Source organism: Cheilinus undulatus, linkage group 20 (genome assembly GCF_018320785.1).
Source record: "Cheilinus undulatus linkage group 20, ASM1832078v1, whole genome shotgun sequence".
Taxonomy (NCBI): domain Eukaryota; kingdom Metazoa; phylum Chordata; class Actinopteri; order Labriformes; family Labridae; genus Cheilinus; species Cheilinus undulatus.
In genome coordinates this window covers 41,097,287-41,117,054 of record NC_054884.1, presented here as the reverse complement: position 1 = coordinate 41,117,054, position 19,768 = coordinate 41,097,287, and the positions used below count along the sequence as shown (strand labels likewise).

Genomic DNA, 19,768 nt, shown 5'->3' with positions numbered 1-19,768 from the left:
AAAAAGTGGCATAAATTGATTAAAACTGGTAAATAGGTTAAAGTAGATAAAACAGGCAAAAATTGGCAAAAAAAAATGGGCGTAAAAAAGTGGTTAGAAATTGGCAAAAATTGGTTTTCAATGGCAAACATGGTTTCAAAGTGGCAAAAAAATGTAGAATAAGTGGTGAAAAGTGGTTAAAGAGTGGCAAAAATAGGTGAAAAACAAGGGATAAACATGGCTTAGGAAGGGAAGAAAATGGCAAAAACAGGTGGTTAAATGCTGAAATATGTGGCCATGTGGTTAGAAAGTCACTAAATTTGGTTTAAAGTGGTAAAAAAAAAAAGGGTAAAAAGAGGCAAAAAGGAAAACGTGCAAGAAAATAGATTAAGAAAGGAAAAATGTTGGAAAAAATGGTGGAATCTGGTAAAAAAGTGGTAAAAAATGCTGAAGCCAAAATAATTGGCTAAAGGTGGTAAGAATGGATATAAAAAAGTTGTGAAAAGTGGTTTGAAATGGCTAAAAATTGGTTATCAGTAGCAAACACGGGTTAACAGTAGCAAAAAATGGCTCAAAATAGCAAAACAATGGGCCGGTGGAGACAAGAAAGAGATTAAGCAGCAAATATGGGCCAAAAAAGGCAGAAAGTGGCAAAATGGGTAGTAAAAATGGTGGAAACTAGTAAAAGTGGCAAAAATAGGTTAAATATGGCAAGAATGGGCGTGAAAAATGGTTAGAAATTGATAAAAGTTAGTTATCAGTGGAGAACATGGTTTAATGCACAGCCTCGTGGTTAGAAAGTGGCCTAATTTGGCTTTAAGTGGCAAAAAAGTAGATGAAACAGGCAAGAAAGGAAAAAAGTGGAAAAATGTGCAGTGAAAATGGTAAAAAATAGTTAAAAAGAGGCAAAAAATGGTTAAAAGAGGAGAGATTGGCTAAAAGTGGTTAGAATGGGTTTAAAAAATGGCAAAAAGTTGTGGAAATACCTGGTGAAAAGTAGTTTAAGAGTGACCAATTTTGGTTAAAGAGTGACAAAAAAAGGTTAAAAAAAACCAAAACAAAACATGGATAAAGCAGCAGACATGGCTAAGGAAGGGAAGAAAATGGCAAAAAAGGTGGTTAAAATGCTGAAATACTTGGCCATGTGGTTAGAAAGTGACCAAATATGGGTAACAATCGCAAAAAAAAGGTAAAAAGAGGCAAAAAAGGAAAAGTGCAAGAAAATGGATTAAGAAAGGAAAAAAGTGGCAAAAATTGGTGGTAAAAGTTGTAGAAAATAGTTAAAGTGGCAAAAATTGGTTAAAAGTGGCAAACAGGTAAAAGTGGTAAAAATTGGAAAAAATGGCAAGAATGGACATAAAAAGGGTAAGAAATTGTTAAGTATTGGTTATCAGCGGCAAGCATGGTTTAAAATGGTGAAATACACAGCCAAGTGGTTAGGAAGTGGCCTAATTTGGTTTGAAGTGGCCAAAAAAAAAATAGGTAAAAAGAGGCTGAAAAGGAAAAAAGTGGCAAAAATGGGTGGTAAAAATGGTGAAAGCTAGTTAAAAAGAAGCAAAAAATTTGCTAAAAGAGGAGAGAGCAGCAAACATGGTTAAAAGTGGAAAGAATGGGTGTAAAAATGGTTAAAAGGGTTTAAAAAGCTGTAAAACTTGGATATTAGTGGTCAAAATGTCGACATTCTGACATATAAAGGCTCTCTGACAGGTCTGCATTAGTTAAAAGATGAACTAAAGAAAAAAACAGGATTTTTTAATTTGTTCTGTGTGAGAAAAAGGATTTTGGTTCGTCATGAGTACATACGTACTTTTACTAAAGGATTACATGAATATAAACAGGTTAAATACGCTCTCTCTCTAATTCAAAGGAACTAAAACTACGTCTGCTGAAGGATGAGTCTAACTTTTAAAGAGTGCAGATCATCAGGTCAGAAGAGTTCGTCATTCCAGACAGAAGTTACAGAGTGAAGTAAAAAGCTCTGAAAGCAGATGTAGAAATATTTCAGTGTTTATTTGGTTCACAGTCTAAAATGTCCAATCAGAGCTGCAGAAATATTTTTATTGTTTGAACTCAGACACTCCTGATGTGTCTCCAGTGTGATCATTCAAATAAATAGAGGCAACTTGGTTTGGATTAACGCCCTTAAAACGAGGTATCAGTCAAACACAGCCAGGCGTTTTAACACACAGTCACTCCTCAGATTAAAACAAGGAGTCTTATCACATTACAGCAGCTTCAGTGGAGATGGTCTGCTGAGGAGGAGGAGGATGAGGAGGAAGATGCAGGAGGAGCATCTATCAGTCTGTCTCCTTGAGGCCACAGCGTCTCCTGAACTCCTGCCCTCGTTCATGCAACCATTTATTGGCGACTGCAGAAAAGACGAAAAGTCGAAGTGAGGATCGGTTCATAGAATAAATAAAAAAACCCTGTTTCATACAGTGCATAACAAATTTATTAGACCACCACCCAAAGTCAGGTTTCTGCCACAGCTGCCCTAAATTAACAGCATTGGTAATTACCAAAATCATTTTGATGTTTCTGCAATGGTTAATACACCAATATGTAGAAGCTCTTTAACCCAAATGATATTTTTAATGCTAAAATAGAATTATTATTGTTATCCATGAACTTTCAAATTTACTGATTTACAACAAAACTGAAAAAATAGTAAAGCACATTAATATTTCTGATTAATATGTCAAATTATAGTTATTTACTGTCATTCCTGAACAGAAAAATGAGTTTTAGTGCTTGAATGTTCTGCTTGATTCATTTCTGACTTCTCAGAGAAGCCCAGTGAGCCGGCTCAGATTTGGGTGAATTCAGTTTGAAATTCCTCATTCCTGTTTAAAATGGTAAAAGGTGGAAAGCTGACTGAAAATGAAAGAGTCCGCATTAAAGCACTTCATGATGCTGGATGGTCTCTGAGACAGAGATGACAGCTGGTCTAATACATTTGTTAAGCTCTGTAGATATACATATTAGTGCTGTCAAACGATTAAAATTTTTAATCAGACTAATCACAGGGTTGCTGTGGATTAATTTCGATTAATCATGATTAAATATCATTCATTTTTAATCTATATTAACCACGTTTCATTTTGCATAAGCAAACAGACTCAAGAAAGAAGGGAACACTGTATACATGCCAGGACTATTCAGTTACAAATTCACATTAATGTGGTATTTTAAGCTGGAAGTGCTTCGGTGAAAAGAAAACTAGATGGGTTAATTGTGTTAAAATTTTTAAACAGATTAATCATGATGATGGATTAATCCGCATTAACGCGTTGACAGCCGTAATATACACATATATCTATAAAACTCACCCCACTTGTTACCAACAAGAACTGGACAGGCAGCATGCTTGGTGCTGAAGTCTCCGTCTCCACTGGGGTAGAGATTGTACCAGAACACCGCCGTTCCCTGAAAATAAAACATATTGAACACTTCACTTAAAGCCAATTTCAAAAAAGCTGGGTCGCTAAATAAATTGTGAATAAAACCAGAAGTCAATGATTTCCAAATTTCACAAACCCATTTTTGAATCACAATAAAACATTAGCAACATATCAGATGTTAAACTGAGATATTTTACCATTTTAGGAAAATATTAGCTCGTTTTGAATTTGATGGCAGCAACACATCTCAAAAAAGTAGGGACAGTGTCATGTCTACCATCGTGTGGCATCACCTCTTCTTTTAACAACAGTCTGTAAACGTCTGGGCAGTGAGGAGACCTGATGAGTTATGTTTTATAATTTTTAAACTCAGTTCTTCACAGACTGGTGAACCTCTGCACATCTTTACTTATGACAGACTCTGCCTCTCTCAAATGCTCCTTTTATACCCAGTCATGTCAATGAAAAGTTGATAGTTAACCTCATTAGCTGCAAAATGCTCCTCAAACTGTTTTTCAGTATTACCACTTACTTTTCTAGCCTTCTGTTGTCCTGTCCCTACTTTTTTTGAGATGTGTTGCTGCCATTAAATTCAAAAAGAGCTAATCTTATCATGAAATGGTAAAATGTCTCAGTTTAACATCTGACATGTTGTTTATGTTCCATTGTGAATAAATATGTTTTCTTTTGCGAGTTGACAATCAATGATTTCTGTTTTCATTTACATTTTACACAGCATCCCAACTTTTTTGGAATTTGTTTCTACATGGAAATCAGTTAAAAAGAACCCCATCTTTGGAGAGCAGTTAAATGTGCTCTCAACAATCCTCCCAGGGAACATTAGCTGAAATAAAACAAAGATCTTTGAGTCTTGGTTCATTCTGACTATTGAATTAAACACAGATGATTTATTTTATATCAATTCATAATTCTAAATAATCAGCAGCCACTGGAAACATTGGAGAAATTTGCACCTTTTTGGGCCAAATAGCAAATCTGGCATCAGTGAAGACTGTGGCGCCCCCTGCTGACACATCACTCATCTGGAGCATGGAAAGGAAACTGGTGTTAAAAATGTTCATCAGGCTTAAAAAAAGAAGAAGAATCAGAGCAGATGTTTACGGACATAAAGCAGCCAGGTGGCGATTCTGTTTCCTGTCCCCAACTGCACAAAAGCCTCTGGCTCGTCTTTCTGAAAAGAACAAAACATAATCTGATAAAAATGCATCAAATCAGATGAATGTACGGTGTGAGCTGTGTTTCAGACATCTTGTGTGGTTGGTTTGGGGGTTTTATTCACCCGTCCAAAGTCGTAGTGAGGCTCGTACTGCCCTCCTACTCCGTAATTGGCCACCTGGAGACACAACAGAAATAATGTTTAAAGTTCAGGTCAGTCCTCCTGATACAGCTAAACATCCACAGTAACACACAAGAAAGCAGCAGTGATTCACAGCAGGCTGATGCCTCTGATCATTAGATTCACTGTTAGAAGCAGGAATGAATGTGTGCTTCCATTCAGAGAGAATCTATACACTGGTACCAGTTAACACTACTGGATGGATGAATGGATGGATGGATAATGGATGGATTGATGGTAGATGGATGATGGATGGATGGATGTTAGATGGGTGGATGATGGATGGATGGATGGATGGATAGATGGATAATGGATAGATGGATGATAGAAGGATGGATAGATGGATAATGGATGGATGGATAATGGATGGATGATGGATGCATGGATGGATTGATGGATGATAGATGGATGGATAATGGATGGATGGATAATGGATGGATGATGGATGGATGGATGGATGGATAATGGATAGATGGATGGATGCATGGATGGATGATAGAAGGATGGATAGATGGATAATGCATGGATGGATAATGGATGGATGATGGATCATGGATGGATGATGGATGGATGAATGGATGGATGGCTGGATGAATACATAGTTATATCAGCATAAAGGTGTGTTGTTTACCTGTAGGGCCTCTGCCGTGCTGACGTCCAGCCCGGTGAGGTCTTGGATCCGTTGGTTGATCTGGTCCACCACCGGGTGTTCAAGCGATCCGAGCCAGGCGCTGAGAGTGGAGAAGTGAGTATTTATACATTTATACGCCGGGTAATTACTCAGGATTTAATGATGATCGGCTTTTATTATCAGTCTTTGAACCCAGGAGGGCCCACATCCGTGACAGACTGCCTTTAACGGCCTGGACACCTTTGAATGTGGTCTGGTCTTTAGAAGCCCCTGGTTGAGTCCAGGTGAGGCGACTGTGTGATGCTGGAGCCCAGCTCTTACCTCTTGGAGACTCGGTAATGTGCTGTAGTAGTTTCGCCTGTAATGGGGTCACTAACTGTGGCACGTCTGAGCTAGTTAACCAATCAGATAACAGAGAGAGAGAGAGAGAGAGAGGGGTTACTAGTTGGCAGTTGAGTTTCTGCAGTCAAAGAGACATCGTCCACTCCTAAAAGCTTTCGGAGAGGTGTGAGCTACGTATCTGAGGTTGCTAATGTTTGCAGCTTCTTTCACAGAATCTGTTTCTCATGTTGACTCACTCTTGGTTTGGCGAGCTCTTTGACCTTCTCCATCTCTCTGTCGGACACGATGTCGTGGTATCTGACGATGCGGGGGCTGTCCCACTCGTCCTCAACCTTCACCGGACCAATGATGTACCTCGGATGGTGGTTGTGGAAGTAACGGCAGAAAAGGCGGCTCTGCCTTTGAGGAGTCTGACAGAAAGATAAAGACGCTGACCATGACTGTATCCAGGAAAATGTGACGTTTCTGAGCTCTCTACTCACCATCAGGGTCCCCTCGCCACGGCACAGCGCCTCATATTTATCCCTATCCTGGTTACCCTCTGATCGACCTTTCCTCTTCTCCCCTTTTAGCCCGCTCTTCTCCTCCATCGTCAGTTTACTCACCTGATACTCAAAATACTTCACGTTCCCATTGGCTCGCTGGTGGGTCGGGTCTAAATGGAAAAATAAAACTTCTTAACATCCTCTGTTCACGCCTAATGAATACAGTGGCCCTGTTATAATTTAGCAGACAGAAAAATGTTTAAAAAAAAGCTCAGAGTATTCCATAAAGAGCTCTGAATAGATAAATATATAAATAAATAATGCTAAAATATCTGTTCCGTGGATGACTTTATATTTAAATGAGTTAAACGCGGGGAAAAAAGTGGGAAAGAAATGGCAAAATAGTGGCGAAATGGGAAAGAACAGTAAAATGGGCAAAAAAATTGCAAAAAAGCTGCAAAAGGGGCAAAAAGTGGGCAACAAAATGGAAAAGTGCCAAAAACAGATGGCAAAATGGGTGATAAAGTGGCAATAATTGGTTAAAAGCAGAAAAAATGTAGAAAAGTGAGCAAAAAGCAGCAAAAATGGGCATAAAGGGACTTTAAGTGGAAAAATGTGCAATAAAGAGCAAAAAAACAGCAACTTTAAAATATGTCAAAAAAAACATCAAAATTGTGTTAAAGGTGGAAATCAGGCTGTGGGGATGCTTCTCAGCAGCATGGTGCTGTGGGGATGCTTCTCAGCAGCATGGTGCTGTGGGGATGCTTCTCAGCAGCATGGCGCTGTGGGGATGCTTCTCAGCAGCATGGCGCTGTGGGGATGCTTCTCAGCAGCCGGCCCCGGAAGGCTTGTTAAGGTTCATGGTAAAATGAATGCAGCAAAATAGAAGAATCCTGGAGGACAATTTTATCCAGTCTACGGCTTAGAGAAGATTTATTTTCCAGTAGACAATGAGCAGAAGGATCCAGAGAAAGCTTCACAGAAATGGTTTAAAGACAACAAGGGGGATGTTCTGGAGTGGCTGAGTCAAAGCCCAGACCTTAATCCAACATAGGAATTATGGCTGGACTTGAAAAGGTCTGTTTATGCCTGATCCTCTACAACCTGACAGAGCTTGATCAGTTTAGCAAAGAGGAATGGAGTAAAATTCAAGAGTCAGAGATGCATGGATAGATGAACGTCTGTGTTTCAGAAACTTTTTTATTTGTTTTAATGTTTTTAATGCTAATTGAATTTTTCTGTGGTTAACCTACAGGGCCACCATAGTTGAAAGTTTAAGTGGAGGTTTTAAAGGACTGTAAAAACAAGTTTAACCTGATGGATTAAAAAAACACCTAAAACCTGAACTAACAGGAACTTTTTTTCTCCTTTTTTTCTCTCCGTTAAGAGTTTAAATAAACCCAACACACTGCAGGGTTGATCATGTGACTAACCGAGCTTCAGCAGCCTCTTTGTGTACTTCAGCGCCTTCCTCAGCGCCCCCAGCTGGTACACAGAGTAGCTCAGGTAGTCCAGGATGGTGATGGCGTCCACTGTGGTGGAGTTCTCCCCCTTATCGAGCTGTTTTAGCGCCTGCTCCATCCACAGCTCCGTGTGGTAGTAGTCTCCGTCCCAGTACGCCACCTTCCCAAGGTCAAAGCAGTCGTCGACAGTCATGATGCTGCAGAGGATGGAGTCATGGGAGGAGCCTGAGCAGGGGGGAGAGAGGATAATATGCTTTAATTTATTTTGGTGTATTTGTACTTCTTAGAGTAGGTTTTAGTGGTTTATGTGACCCCAACAACTCCCCTGACCCCCCACTGCCACTGAATTCACTGAGCTGCATCCAAGCAAGTCATAGCAAGTCTGACCTGTGACCTTTCCCCATTCTCTCAGCCCTGCTTCTGACTCTATCCACTGTCCTCATCTCCAAGTAAAGGCATAAATGTCCTTAAAATATATATCTTAAAAAAAAAAGGAAAAATGGGCAACAAGTGGCACAAAAAGGCAAAAGAGAGGGTAAAGGGAAAAAAGTGCCAGAAAAGGTGACAAAAATGGCAAAGTCAGGCATGAGTCTGAGTATATCAGGGGCCATTCTCTGGGTTTATCAGGGTCCATTCTCTGGGTTTATCAGGGTCCATTCTCTGGGTTTATCAGGGTCCATTCTCTGGGTTTATCAGGGTCCATTCTCTGGGTTTATCAGGGGCCGTTCTCTGGGTTTATCAGGGTCCATTCTCTGGGTTTGTCAGGGGCCGTTCTCTGGGTTTATCAGGGGCCGTTCTCTGGGTTTATCAGGGTCCATTCTCTGGGTTTGTCAGGGGCCGTTCTCTGGGTTTATCAGGGGCCGTTCTCTGGGTTTGTCAGGGGCCGTTCTCTGAGTTTGTCAGGGGCCGTTCTCTGGGTTTATCAGGGGCCGTTCTCTGAGTTTGTCAGGGGCCGTTCTCTGAGTTTATCAGGGGCCGTTCTCTGGGTTTGTCAGGGGCCGTTCTCTGAGTTTGTCAGGGGCCGTTCTCTGAGTTTATCAGGGGCCGTTCTCTGGGTTTGTCAGGGGCCGTTCTCTGAGTTTATCAGGGGCCGTTCTCTGGGTTTATCAGGGGCCGTTCTCTGAGTTTATCAGGGGCTGTTCTCTGAGTTTATCAGGGGCTGTTCTCTGAGTTTATCAGGGGCTGTTCTCTGAGTTTATCAGGGGCCAATCTCTGAGTTTATCAGGGGCCGTTCTCTGAGTTTATCAGGGGCTGTTCTCTGAGTTTATCAGGGGCCAATCTCTGAGTTTATCAGGGGCCGTTCTCTGAGTTTATCAGGGGCTGTTCTCTGGGTTTATCAGGGGCCGTTCTCTGGGTTTATCAGGGGCCATTCTCTGGGTTTGTCAGGGGCCATTCTCTGGGTTTATCAGGGTCCATTCTCTGGGTTTATCAGGGTCCATTCTCTGGGTTTATCAGGGTCCATTCTCTGGGTTTATCAGGGTCCATTCTCTGGGTTTATCAGGGTCCATTCTCTGGGTTTATCAGGGTCCATTCTCTGGGTTTATCAGGGGCCATTCTCTGAGTTTATCAGGGTCCATTCTCTGGGTTTATCAGGGGCCATTCTCTGGGTTTATCAGGGTCCATTCTCTGGGTTTATCAGGGGCCATTCTCTGGGTTTATCAGGGTCCATTCTCTGGGTTTATCAGGGGCCATTCTCTGAGTTTATCAGGGGCCATTCTCTGAGTTTATCAGGGGCCGTTCTCTGAGTTTATCAGGGGCCGTTCTCTGGGTTTGTCAGGGGCCCAGCATGTTGTGTTGGCTGAGGTTTAATGGAGATGAAATCAATACTGTATGTCAACAAGTCTGAAAACTGTTCTGTCTTTACTGGTGTAGGAGGAGGGATGGAGACTGAAACCTGTTCCTATAAAGACCTGTTAATTTTCTTCCAGAACCTGGTGCCATTAAATCTCTGCCCACTTTCCTTAAATATGACTGTGTAAACATCACTCCACCATGTGGCATTAGTTGTTCAGGGGAGGGGTGTAGATTTTAGACCCTGATCTGGAGTGTTTCTGACCTGGCAGCTTCCCAGCGGCGATGGTGTTGGTATCAAGCTGGTACACGTCCTGCAGCCTCATCAGGGCTCTGGCGGCTCCAACCTGGTCTTCATCGTTGGGGAAGTACTGCCTCTGGACGGTGAGGTTAATGCGGAACGCTGAGAACACCACAGCAAGAAAATTCAATTACTTGAACATCACACAACAGAAATCCTAGATTCTTTAGATATTTTAAGAGTCAAAGAGGGCTTGGAACTGAGGCGCTAGCCAAACCTAGCTGGCCCTGTGTGGAAAAAGTCATTGCTTTCATGAATTAACTGTGATTAACCACATTTTTTAGTAAAGCTGAGTATAGTAAATCCCTTAAATAGAACCTGTCTGACAGTGAAGCAGGCTAAAAGGTCTCCAACACATCATGGAACCATCTAAAGAAGCGTGAGAGGCGGGAGAAGCACTTGAGTTTGAAGACGCTGTCAGGGCAAAAACAGTGTCTGTGGACACTGGCCCTCAACGAGCGCCTAGGGCCGTGATCGTTACCTTCAGAATACTCAGTGAGCACCAGGTTCTCAATCTCCGCCCACTCTGTGTTGAGTCTCCTGATCAGCTTGTAGGCGTTCACCGGATGCCCCAGAAAACCTTCGGGGTCCTGAGTGGCAGCTGCAGTGATGTTGTCTAGTTGGTTCGCCCACCTGGACACAAAACACAGAAAACAACAACACTCGTGAATTCATCAGTACATTTACATGCAGGTAGAACCGTGTGATGGATAAAGGTTTCTCCTTTCTCTGATTTTACAGCATCTCCTAACGGCACAGCACACAAATGGTTACAAGAACACACACATTTAAAATCAGGCCAAGTCGCAGCAACGCTAAAGTCCCTCTAAAATATGCAGGAAAACTAAGTAAAACTGTACCTACATGACACTGCTCCTCCCCCACTGGTCTGCTTTCACACTCATAACATTAGGGATAAAATATATTTGACCTTTAACTCATTTTTGCCAATTTTAACTGTTTTTCACATTTTTTAACACGTTTTGCAACTTTAAGCCAATTTTTGGTCATTTTTAACACATCATGCCATTTTTAACTGCTTCTCACCATTTTTAACACATTTTTGTGCCAGTTTAAGCCAATTTTGGTTCATTTTTACCCCATCATTGCCACTTTTTAACTGCTTTTCACCATTTTTAACACAATTTTTACTTACCAGACTGCTCTGTCCTTTTAAATTGCTGTAGGCCTTGTTGAGATTCCATTTAAATGTGGATCAACCTTTCAGCCCTACTCGAGTACACATGCCCTTTCCAAGCGGACTCGGGCACAGTGCCAGAGTATGCTACCCTTGTGTTCTCACTGATCCCGGACTTTGGGGTGAAGTGTACTGGGATCTGGATCCGGATCTCTAATGTGAAACCACCCTCAGTCAACATAATTAAACCAGAATCCAGCTGTAATTAAGAGACTCGTCTGCTGGCTGTGGAGAATAAAATCAAACAGACAGCTGACACGTTTCTCACTTCTTAATGCGCTGCAGTTTGTTGTCCTCTGCTCGGATGTACTCCTTCAGGGCGGCGACCAGGGCTTTCTCTGAGAGCAGCAGGTCGTTCATCTGACCTGCGGAACACAAACAGCCAGAGTTAAATGCCTTTATCAGGGTCAAATACAAGAGTTTTACACTTTTTAATTTTACCAGCACAGGAAAGTAGAGAAAAGAGGTGTCGGAGAAACTGTGGCATGATTTTCAGGCTGGAAGTACAAAAATGACTGGGACAAATATTCGGGACAAACCCCACTTTCATTTGAACCTTTATGGGCTGTAAAAGAATGTTAGACTGCAGGCGTCCATGACCAAAGATGGCCGCAAACATAAACGACATAAGCGAGATCAGAGCTAATGTCTCCTGAAACAGCATAGCAACAACAGGCAGCCAATTCTGGTCATTTTCAACCCATCATTGCCACTTTGTAACCGCTTTTCACCATTTTTAACAGGGCTAACGTGATTGGTTCATTCTCTGCCTGTATCCTATTGGCTAGTTCATCCTCTACCTGTTTCCTATTGGCTGGTTCAGAGAAAAAAAATCCAAAGCCTTTTCTAAGACATGTTTGTTAGTTTTGGAAAAGTTTTAATTTAGGTATTCTGGAGAGATTTGCTTTGAGATTTTTAAATATTTAATGGGAATTTGGGAAATTCATTTGAAAATCTGTGAAAACTACAAAAAATTTACTTTGACATTTCTGAAGTTTATAGATGTTTCAAAGAAATTCATTAGTGTTTTTGGGAGAATTTGTCTGGAAAATTTACATCATTTTCCATGACATTTTAGGGCAAAATCATTAGAAAGTCTTTGGGAGTTTGACTGGAATGTTGGATGGAATTAGCTTTGACATTTAGGGGAATTTCCTATGCTTTTGGAATTTAGGGGATATGTTAGCAGTACTGGAGAGTTTGATTTGAGGTTAAGGAGGATCTGAACTCCAATTTCTGAGGGATTTTATGGAATTTTATTTGTATTATTTTGGGAAGGTGATTAGAAATTTCAGGGAAAATTTCCTCTGATTTTGTTCTGAATTTTTATGGAATAATAGGGAATTTGTTTGCACGTTTGGGGGAATTTGTTTGTAATTTTTCCATCATTTTCCATGTAATCTTGGGGGAATTTAATTAATTTTGATGTGACATTTTGAATGAAATTTGCTTTGAAACTTGGAAGAGTTTGCTTTAAACTTTTAGGGATTTTTCCAAAGTTTTTTTTTTAGGTTTTAGGGGATCTCTGCTTTCAAAATTTTGAGGAACTTTTATGGAATTTTGGGAAATCTGTTTGTAATATTTTGGGAAATTGATAAGAAATTTTGGGAGAATTTTCCTCTAGATTTTTTTTCTGAATTTTGGGATAAATTGTTTAAATGTTGGGGTGACTTTGTTTGGACAGTTGCCATCGTTTTCCATCAAATTTTGGGGAAATTATTTGTAAGACTTGGGGAATTTGATTGGAAATTTGGATGGAATTTGCTTTGAATTTTCTGTAATTTTTCCTGAGAATCTTGAAGGATATGTTTGAAAACACTGGAGAGTTTGATAAGCCGTTTCGGGGATATACTTTAAAAAATCTGAGGTATTTTTATGGAAATTTGTGGAAATTGAATGTTGGGGCGAATATTACGAATAATTTGGGAAATTGATAAGAAATTCTAGTTGGAATTTCCTCTGAAATCTTCCTGAAATTATTTTGGGAAATTTTAGGGAATTCGTTTGTATGTTGGGAGGACTTTGTTTGGTAAGGTTCCATGATTTTCCGTGGAATTTTAGTGGAATTTATTTGCATATTTTGGGGAATTTAATTGGAAATTTGAATGGAGTTTGCTTGCAATTCAAGACCTTTTCATGGAATTTTCAGACAAATTTTTGTTTAAATCTGCTGTCGCCTTTTTATAGATTTTCACTGAAACATTTGAAGAATATGTAAGGAAATTTTAGGATAATTATATGGGATTTTAATGATATGTTTAAGAATTTTCACTAAAATTTTTGGTAATATCTTGGAAATTTGAGGAAATGTTTTTTTTTAATGTTTTGGAAATCTCTAATAATGTTAAAGAAGTTGCATTCCAAACAAAAGCTGGGGTCTCAGGAGGATATGAGATAAAAATATCATTTAAAGCACTTTCAAGCATTTTATCCAAAGCACATGCACTTTTTAAATCAAAATAAAACAATTTCAAGGATTTGATTTAAACTAAAACAGCAGGTTAGAGGCGGTTCCTCTTTTTTTAGGAACATCCACAGAAGCAAACAGAGAGCAACGAGGTAAACTGGATGAACTCACTGATGGAGGTGAAGAATTCATACTGAGCCGAGGAGAGCGCGAAGAGGAGGGCGGAGATGAACAGACAGCAGAAAGCCATCCAGCCAATCAGTCAACAGGTCAGCCTGCAGAGAGAGACAGAGGGTGACGAGGGGGAACACACCTGACTGGACCCATTTTTCAACATCCCAGTGCTTCGTCCGGACGGTTAAACCAACTGTGAGCTGTTTTCTGTGGTTAAATGCACAGAAGGAAAGTTTCACCGCCAGGGGATGAAAACGATGAGAGAAGATGGCGAGCAGCGGAGGAGCCGTGGAGCTCCATAACATTCCCGTTAATCAAACATTCCTTTCCTTCCTCTAACTTTGTCAGAGCGTACGATTGGCTGCCACTGCTGATCAAACACTGATCAGAGATCATCTTACAGGGTTTGGGAGGTATTTTTTAATCCATGTTTGCCACTTTTAACCGCTTTTCACCATTTTTGACCCTTTTTCCTTTCCCAACCCAAGCTTGCTGCTTACACCTTTAACCACTTTGACCAGTTTCTGCCACTCTTTAACCGCTTTTCACCCCTTATTTCTGCCAATTTTTACCACATTTAACCCATTTTTACTACTTTTAACCGCTTTTCACCATTTTTACTGCCTCTTTTTGCCACTGTAAGCCAATATTTGTGATTTTAACCGTTTCTACTCCCAAACTGCCGGACTTCATGACTTCAGACCATTCACAATTTTTACTGCCCATTTGAATGCAATCTTTTGCCAATGTAAGCAAATTTTTGCCACTTTTAATTAATTTTTGCTGCTTGTAACGGCTTTTAACCATTTTTACTACCCATTCTTGTCCCCTTTTTTTCGATCTTGACACATTTTTTCTGCTTTTTCTCCTTTTAACCAATTTTTGCCACTCTTTAATCACTTCTCAACACTTATGTTCACAACTTTTTCCACTTACAACCCATTTTGCCACTTTTTATCAGCTTTTCATCATTTTCACTGCACATTTTCACCACTTTAAGCCTTTCTGTTGGCCACTTCTGACCTATTGTGCCATTTTCAGCCAATTTTCGCAACTCCTTACCCTTTTTACTATGTAGGCTGCCAGGTTTCACTATTTTTAATGCACATTTTTGCCATTTTTATGCAATGTTTCGTTACTTTAACCCAATTTTGCCTTTTTTTTTCAACACTTTTTCACTATTTTACTGCCCATTTTTGTCTTTCTTTCCCCCCTCATTTAACTTGTGCCCTCCTCTGGCATTTTTGGCCATTTATCTCAACTTTTTTTTAAATTTGTGATCATTTTGTCAGTTTCACAGCTTGCATGAATTTTTACAGGAACTTTTCTTTCTAGTTAAATTTTTTAAATCCGACATGTTTACTCTTAAATGTCATTCATACTCAGTGAATTTTGCACCCTCTGGACACCTTCAAGGCAAAAACTGCCATTAAATCAGCATACATCAAATATTTTTCTCTACTTTTTCTTCATAAATCTCTTAAAAACTTCAGACCTGCTCAAAACTACCAAACATTCAATAATTCTCAGAATTTTAAACTCACACAAAACTCTCCATAATATAACGGGCAAAAATAGAAGAATTTAGTGCATGGTCCTAAAATGAGGAAATGGTTGAATCTGGTGGAATACGGTAAAAATGTCAAATTTCACTAGACTTCTTCACATTGAAATGCTGACATTAAAGAATGCATAATTTTATACTGCAATGACAGTGAGATTAAAAAACCTGGTTTTAATGGAAGTCAATGGGGGCATTTTAGCCTCGAAGATGTCCAGAGAGTATTTCTGACTCTACGTAAATAATATATATATATATATATATATATATATATATATATATATTTTTTTTTTTTTTTTTTTTTTTTTTTTTTTTACTTAACCTTTATTTAACCAGATAAATCCCATTGAGATCAGGATCTCATTTACAAGGGCGACCTGGCCAAGAGGTCAGCAGCACACATCAAGCATCAATACAAAATTAAAAAAGGTTTAGGCAATAAAATTACAACCAATAAATATATCATAAACAACAGCTTGACAACGGAAGAGCAATCATTTTTGAGGACAGTTACAATTAAGAACACAGGCGTTGTTCATAGGATTCTCGCTGCCTGGTGATCAAAATAGAACGAAAAGCTTTGAATGAAACCAGTTCAGCCATTTTCAGTTCAGTCAATATTTATGCAATAAAAACAATTTTGTTGCTAATCTTTGACCCATCCAAGACTCTTATCACCCCCAAAGCCCCATCTTTCTACTATTTATTATACGGGAAATAATCCACTTTTTCTGCTTTTTAGTAACAAATAAAATATATAAAATAATCAAACTGGTATTTAAAGGGTTAAAATCTTGAAAATTATATAATGTTTGGTAGTTTTGAGCAGGGCTGAAGTTGTTAAAGACATATATTAAAAAACTGTAGAAAAAAATATTGACGTATGCTGATTTAATGGCAGTTTTTTGTACGTGTACATTTTTGCCTCGGTGTCCAGAGGGTGGTAAATTTGAGGAGGGCACAAGGGTTAAAACTATTTTTGACACTCTTTTACCACTTTTCGACACTGATTACCATCAATTTTGACATTTTTAAATGATTTTTGCCACTTGGAACCCCTTTTAAACTGCTTTTCACCATATTCACTACCCATTTTTCACCTTTAGCTAATAAAAAAAAGAAAAAAAAAACATTAGACCCATTTCTACTCAGCTTCACTTTTTTTTGTTGCAAATATTTAATAATTTTTATCTAACTGTTATTTCAGTTGCCTCTGCTTTGATTTTCCTGACCTCCATGACCCCCACTGGCTGGCTCTCCCCTTTGACCCCCCTTATGAGCGGCCTTGCCAGCCACTAAAGATGTCTGTTTCTATTTCTAACCGATCACTTAAATGTTTCTATAAACTGAGCTCTGCCCTGGCTTTCTTTGTTTTATCTGCTTCTATCCACACAAGCATGGCCGCCTCTCTGCCAGTGTTTCAGATCTCTAAACCAGACTCCTACCTTTGTAGAAGTTTTCAGGTGCGTCTCGCGGGTCCGTCCTGATCCGCTCGTGGATGAGGCTGATTAATGACGTTTACTGAACGGATCTAATAACGGGGCAGGATGTGGGAGAGGATGGAGACCAGGATGTGGAACGTGTCAGACGCACGAAGGGGTTCAGTCAAAGGGGCTGTCTTTTAGTTTACAGATCCTGGATGGTGTTTTAATCCGGATCAAGAGGACAAAAAGGCTCAGATGTTCGTCAGGTATCCTAGTTGGACCACCTGGTCTGGCCTCTTTGTTTCAGATAGCTCCTCTCTGTACACCTGCCCAGTCTCAGGTGCGTAATTACGCGCGAGTTAAAGAAAAGTGAGCCAAAAAACCCATACTTCTGAGCGTCACTGTGCGTGCATTTTCTACCCCTCTGTTCTATTTTTAATCCTGTAGACAATCAGAGGTGTGACATGAAGGGGCATCTGTATATCTTTGTTTGATTTTATTATTATTTATTTGGCAGATATTGCCGTTTTGTGCGTAATTCCCATAATCCTGCGCGGAGATTCAGGCCCTGGTTTTATTTTAATATTTAACACTTGTTTTAAAAAGTGTTTCTTTAACAAGCTGAGGAAAGTTCTAGATACAACAGAGTCCTTAAAGAAAGCAGGAGCTCCTGGTAAATATCAGTAAATGTGGTCAACAGTTAAACGTGACAGTGAATGTTTTTACCGTGTTTATCCCTGAAAGGAACCCGGGAGAAGGTCAATCCCTCCTCTGTCCATTTAAGCACTAATATTCCTCTCTCTGCCTTCAGGAATCATGCTAGCTGCAAATGTACACAACTTCTTCTTCTCCTGCAGCCCTCTTCTTCTTCACTTCTATAAAAGACTGTAGTAGACCGCCCTCTACCGCCACCTGCTGGTGGAAAAAGACGGCAAAAGCCTTCACTGAACTTTCAGGTGACTATTTCGCGTTTAAAGCGCCACCTTAGAGGCTTTCTATGGATTCATTATTGTAACAAAACTCAAGAAAGTATCTTAATGTTTTAGGAGTTGAATTGGTGATTTGGGGCTCATCAATCGTTCCGTTATATCCGGCCTTTGAGCTTTAAAATGACATCTTCAGGCTTGCCCACAGATTTGACCTGGGCCACTAAAACCTGGAGAATGGGCCCCTAAAAACCCTAAAAAAAGTCCCCTAAAACCTAGAGAATGAGCCCCTAAAAACCCTAAAAAAGTCCCCTAAAACCCAGAGAATGGGCCCCTAAAAACCCTAAAAAAAGTCCCCTAAAACCCAGAGAATGGGCCCCTAAAAACCCTAAAAAAGTCCACTAAATCCCAGAGATTGGCCCCTGATAAACCCAGAGAATGGCCCCTGATAAACCCAGAGAATGGCCCCTGATAAACCAGAGAATGGCCCCTGATAAAAACAGAGAATGGCCCCTGATAAACCAGAGAATGGACCCTGATAAAACCAGAGAATGGCCCCTGATAAACCAGAGAGTGGCCCCTGATAAACCAAAGAGTGGCCCCTCCACTGTTGTGATTATTAGCGTTGGTGTTAGCATGCTGGCTAACAGCGACCTCATGTGGAGCTGAAAGTGTTAAACTGTAGTTGGGCTCTGATGCTCACAGTAATTATTGGTGCCACCTTTGTGCCACTCATTTTCATCACTGTTTCTGCTCATTCTGCCACATTTATACCAAAGTTTAACTCTTTTTGCCACTTTTAACCTTTTCCACTTCTTCAGCTGCCCGTTTTTGTCACATTTTTTCCGCTTTCATCACATTTACCACACATTTTTGCCTATTTTAGCCAATTTTTGCTACTTTAAGCCATTCTTTGGCCACTTGAATACATTAATGCCACTCCAAGCAATTTCTGCAACTTTTAACCATTTATTGCCACTTCAACCCCATATTTACCACTTTTTAACTGATTTTCTGCCAAATTTAATGCTTCTTTTTGCCTCTTTTAACTCATTTCTTATCACTTTAAGCCCATTTTTGCCACTTTTAACCCCTGTTTGCTGGTCCTGTAGTTTTTCTGACTTTTATATGTGAAAAGAGATGCTTTGTCATATTTTGTCCACTTACTGATTGGAAAAAAGCCTCAGACTGGTCACTGTTTACTAAATCAGCCCCTGTATGGAGGCTGGTTTTCCTGTGTTTGAGTCCGACCTGTGGCTCCTTTCCCACACCACTCTCTCTCTCTCCCTGGATTACTCTATCTATTGTCCTGTCCATTCCAGATAAAAACAACAACAAAAAAACCCAAAATAAACCTGAAAAAAATGAGACTGATTAAAAGTCATAAAGAGCTGCAGAAGAATCAAAACAGCAAAGACAGTGACGTAGTGACGTTTATTGTAAAGGTGTGTCTCATTAAACGCTGACAGAGTGAAAAACACCTCCAGTCCCGTGAGTGAGTCTTTGGTGTCACTCTGCTAAAATAAAACACAACTTCAACACATGAAAACATACAAACGGCACACGCTCTCCATCGTATCAAACAGGGATATTTACAAAACGTACAAATATTGTACAGAAATTAACGACATTAGTGTTTCTGTAAAAACAGGCCGTAGAGAACGGGAGGGGAAACATTACTGTGCAAAAACACTGAGTCCAAAGTGCTGGTACTGCAGAGTGTGGGTGTGTAGAAAACTTCCTGAGGAAGAAGCTGCTCGACTGTGAGGGTGACGACTAGAGGCGGTGAGGGAAATTCACCAGCCTGTGAGGGTTTGTGCTTTACTACTTTGTGATGACGTTCCTCAAAGATTTCTTCTTCTGCAGTTTGAGGGTCCTCTACCTTCCTGTCAGTGTGAAACCACCATTAGCTCCAAAAACAACGCTACGATTCTTTTAACAGCATGCTAATTTCTACTTTTAGTTAAGCTAGTGTAGCAGGACAGCAGCTGGAGACTCCTCACCATCCTCTGTGACATCTGACTGGTTCCTTTAGCTATTTTTACTTTTCTGTCTGAAGCAAGTTCATTTTTCTCTGATGGTGCTGCTGAATGAACAAACAGGAAAGATTTAACTATAATAATGGTTAATGTTTATTTATAACTATGCCTCAAGGCTACGCCATAGATTTATGTGGACCCTGAGCCAACTGGACTGGGTCCCCGATAAACCCAGAGGATGGACCCTGATAAACCCAGAGAATGGACCCTGATAAACCCAGAGAATGGACCCTGATAAACCCAGAGAATGGCCCCTAATAAACCAGAGAATGGACCCTGATAAACCAGA

General features: G+C 40.1%; 1 protein-coding gene across 1 annotated transcript; it reads right to left on the bottom strand.

Moving 5' to 3' along the window:
• Positions 1 to 1,970: 1,970 nt before the first annotated feature.
• Positions 1,971 to 17,373, bottom strand: LOC121528312 (prolyl 4-hydroxylase subunit alpha-1-like). Its single transcript, XM_041815694.1, has 15 exons — positions 17,241 to 17,373; positions 13,527 to 13,630; positions 11,217 to 11,313; positions 10,232 to 10,383; positions 9,715 to 9,852; positions 7,629 to 7,883; positions 6,193 to 6,365; positions 5,947 to 6,120; positions 5,690 to 5,760; positions 5,369 to 5,468; positions 4,681 to 4,734; positions 4,507 to 4,572; positions 4,355 to 4,423; positions 3,309 to 3,405; positions 1,971 to 2,347 (listed from the first exon to the last, which is right to left on the bottom strand). Exons 2-15 carry the CDS (start codon positions 13,603 to 13,605, stop codon positions 2,277 to 2,279), a joined length of 1,596 nt encoding a protein of 531 aa, XP_041671628.1. The 5' UTR covers positions 13,606 to 13,630; positions 17,241 to 17,373; the 3' UTR covers positions 1,971 to 2,276.
• Positions 17,374 to 19,768: the final 2,395 nt, after the last annotated feature.

What these genes read in the sequence shown, in the direction of transcription:
- LOC121528312 (XM_041815694.1), bottom strand. Translation starts at nt 13,605, where the DNA reads ATGGCTTTCTGCTGTCTGTTCATCTCCGCCCTCCTCTTCGCGCTCTCC. An exon ending in AAAGAGGCTGCTGAAGCTCG is followed by an intron (nt 6,366 to 7,628) that starts GTTAGTCACATG and finishes TTTTCCATTTAG; the next exon opens with ACCCGACCCACCAGCGAGCC. An exon ending in TCGCCACCTGGCTGCTTTAT is followed by an intron (nt 4,424 to 4,506) that starts GTCCGTAAACAT and finishes TCCATGCTCCAG; the next exon opens with ATGAGTGATGTGTCAGCAGG.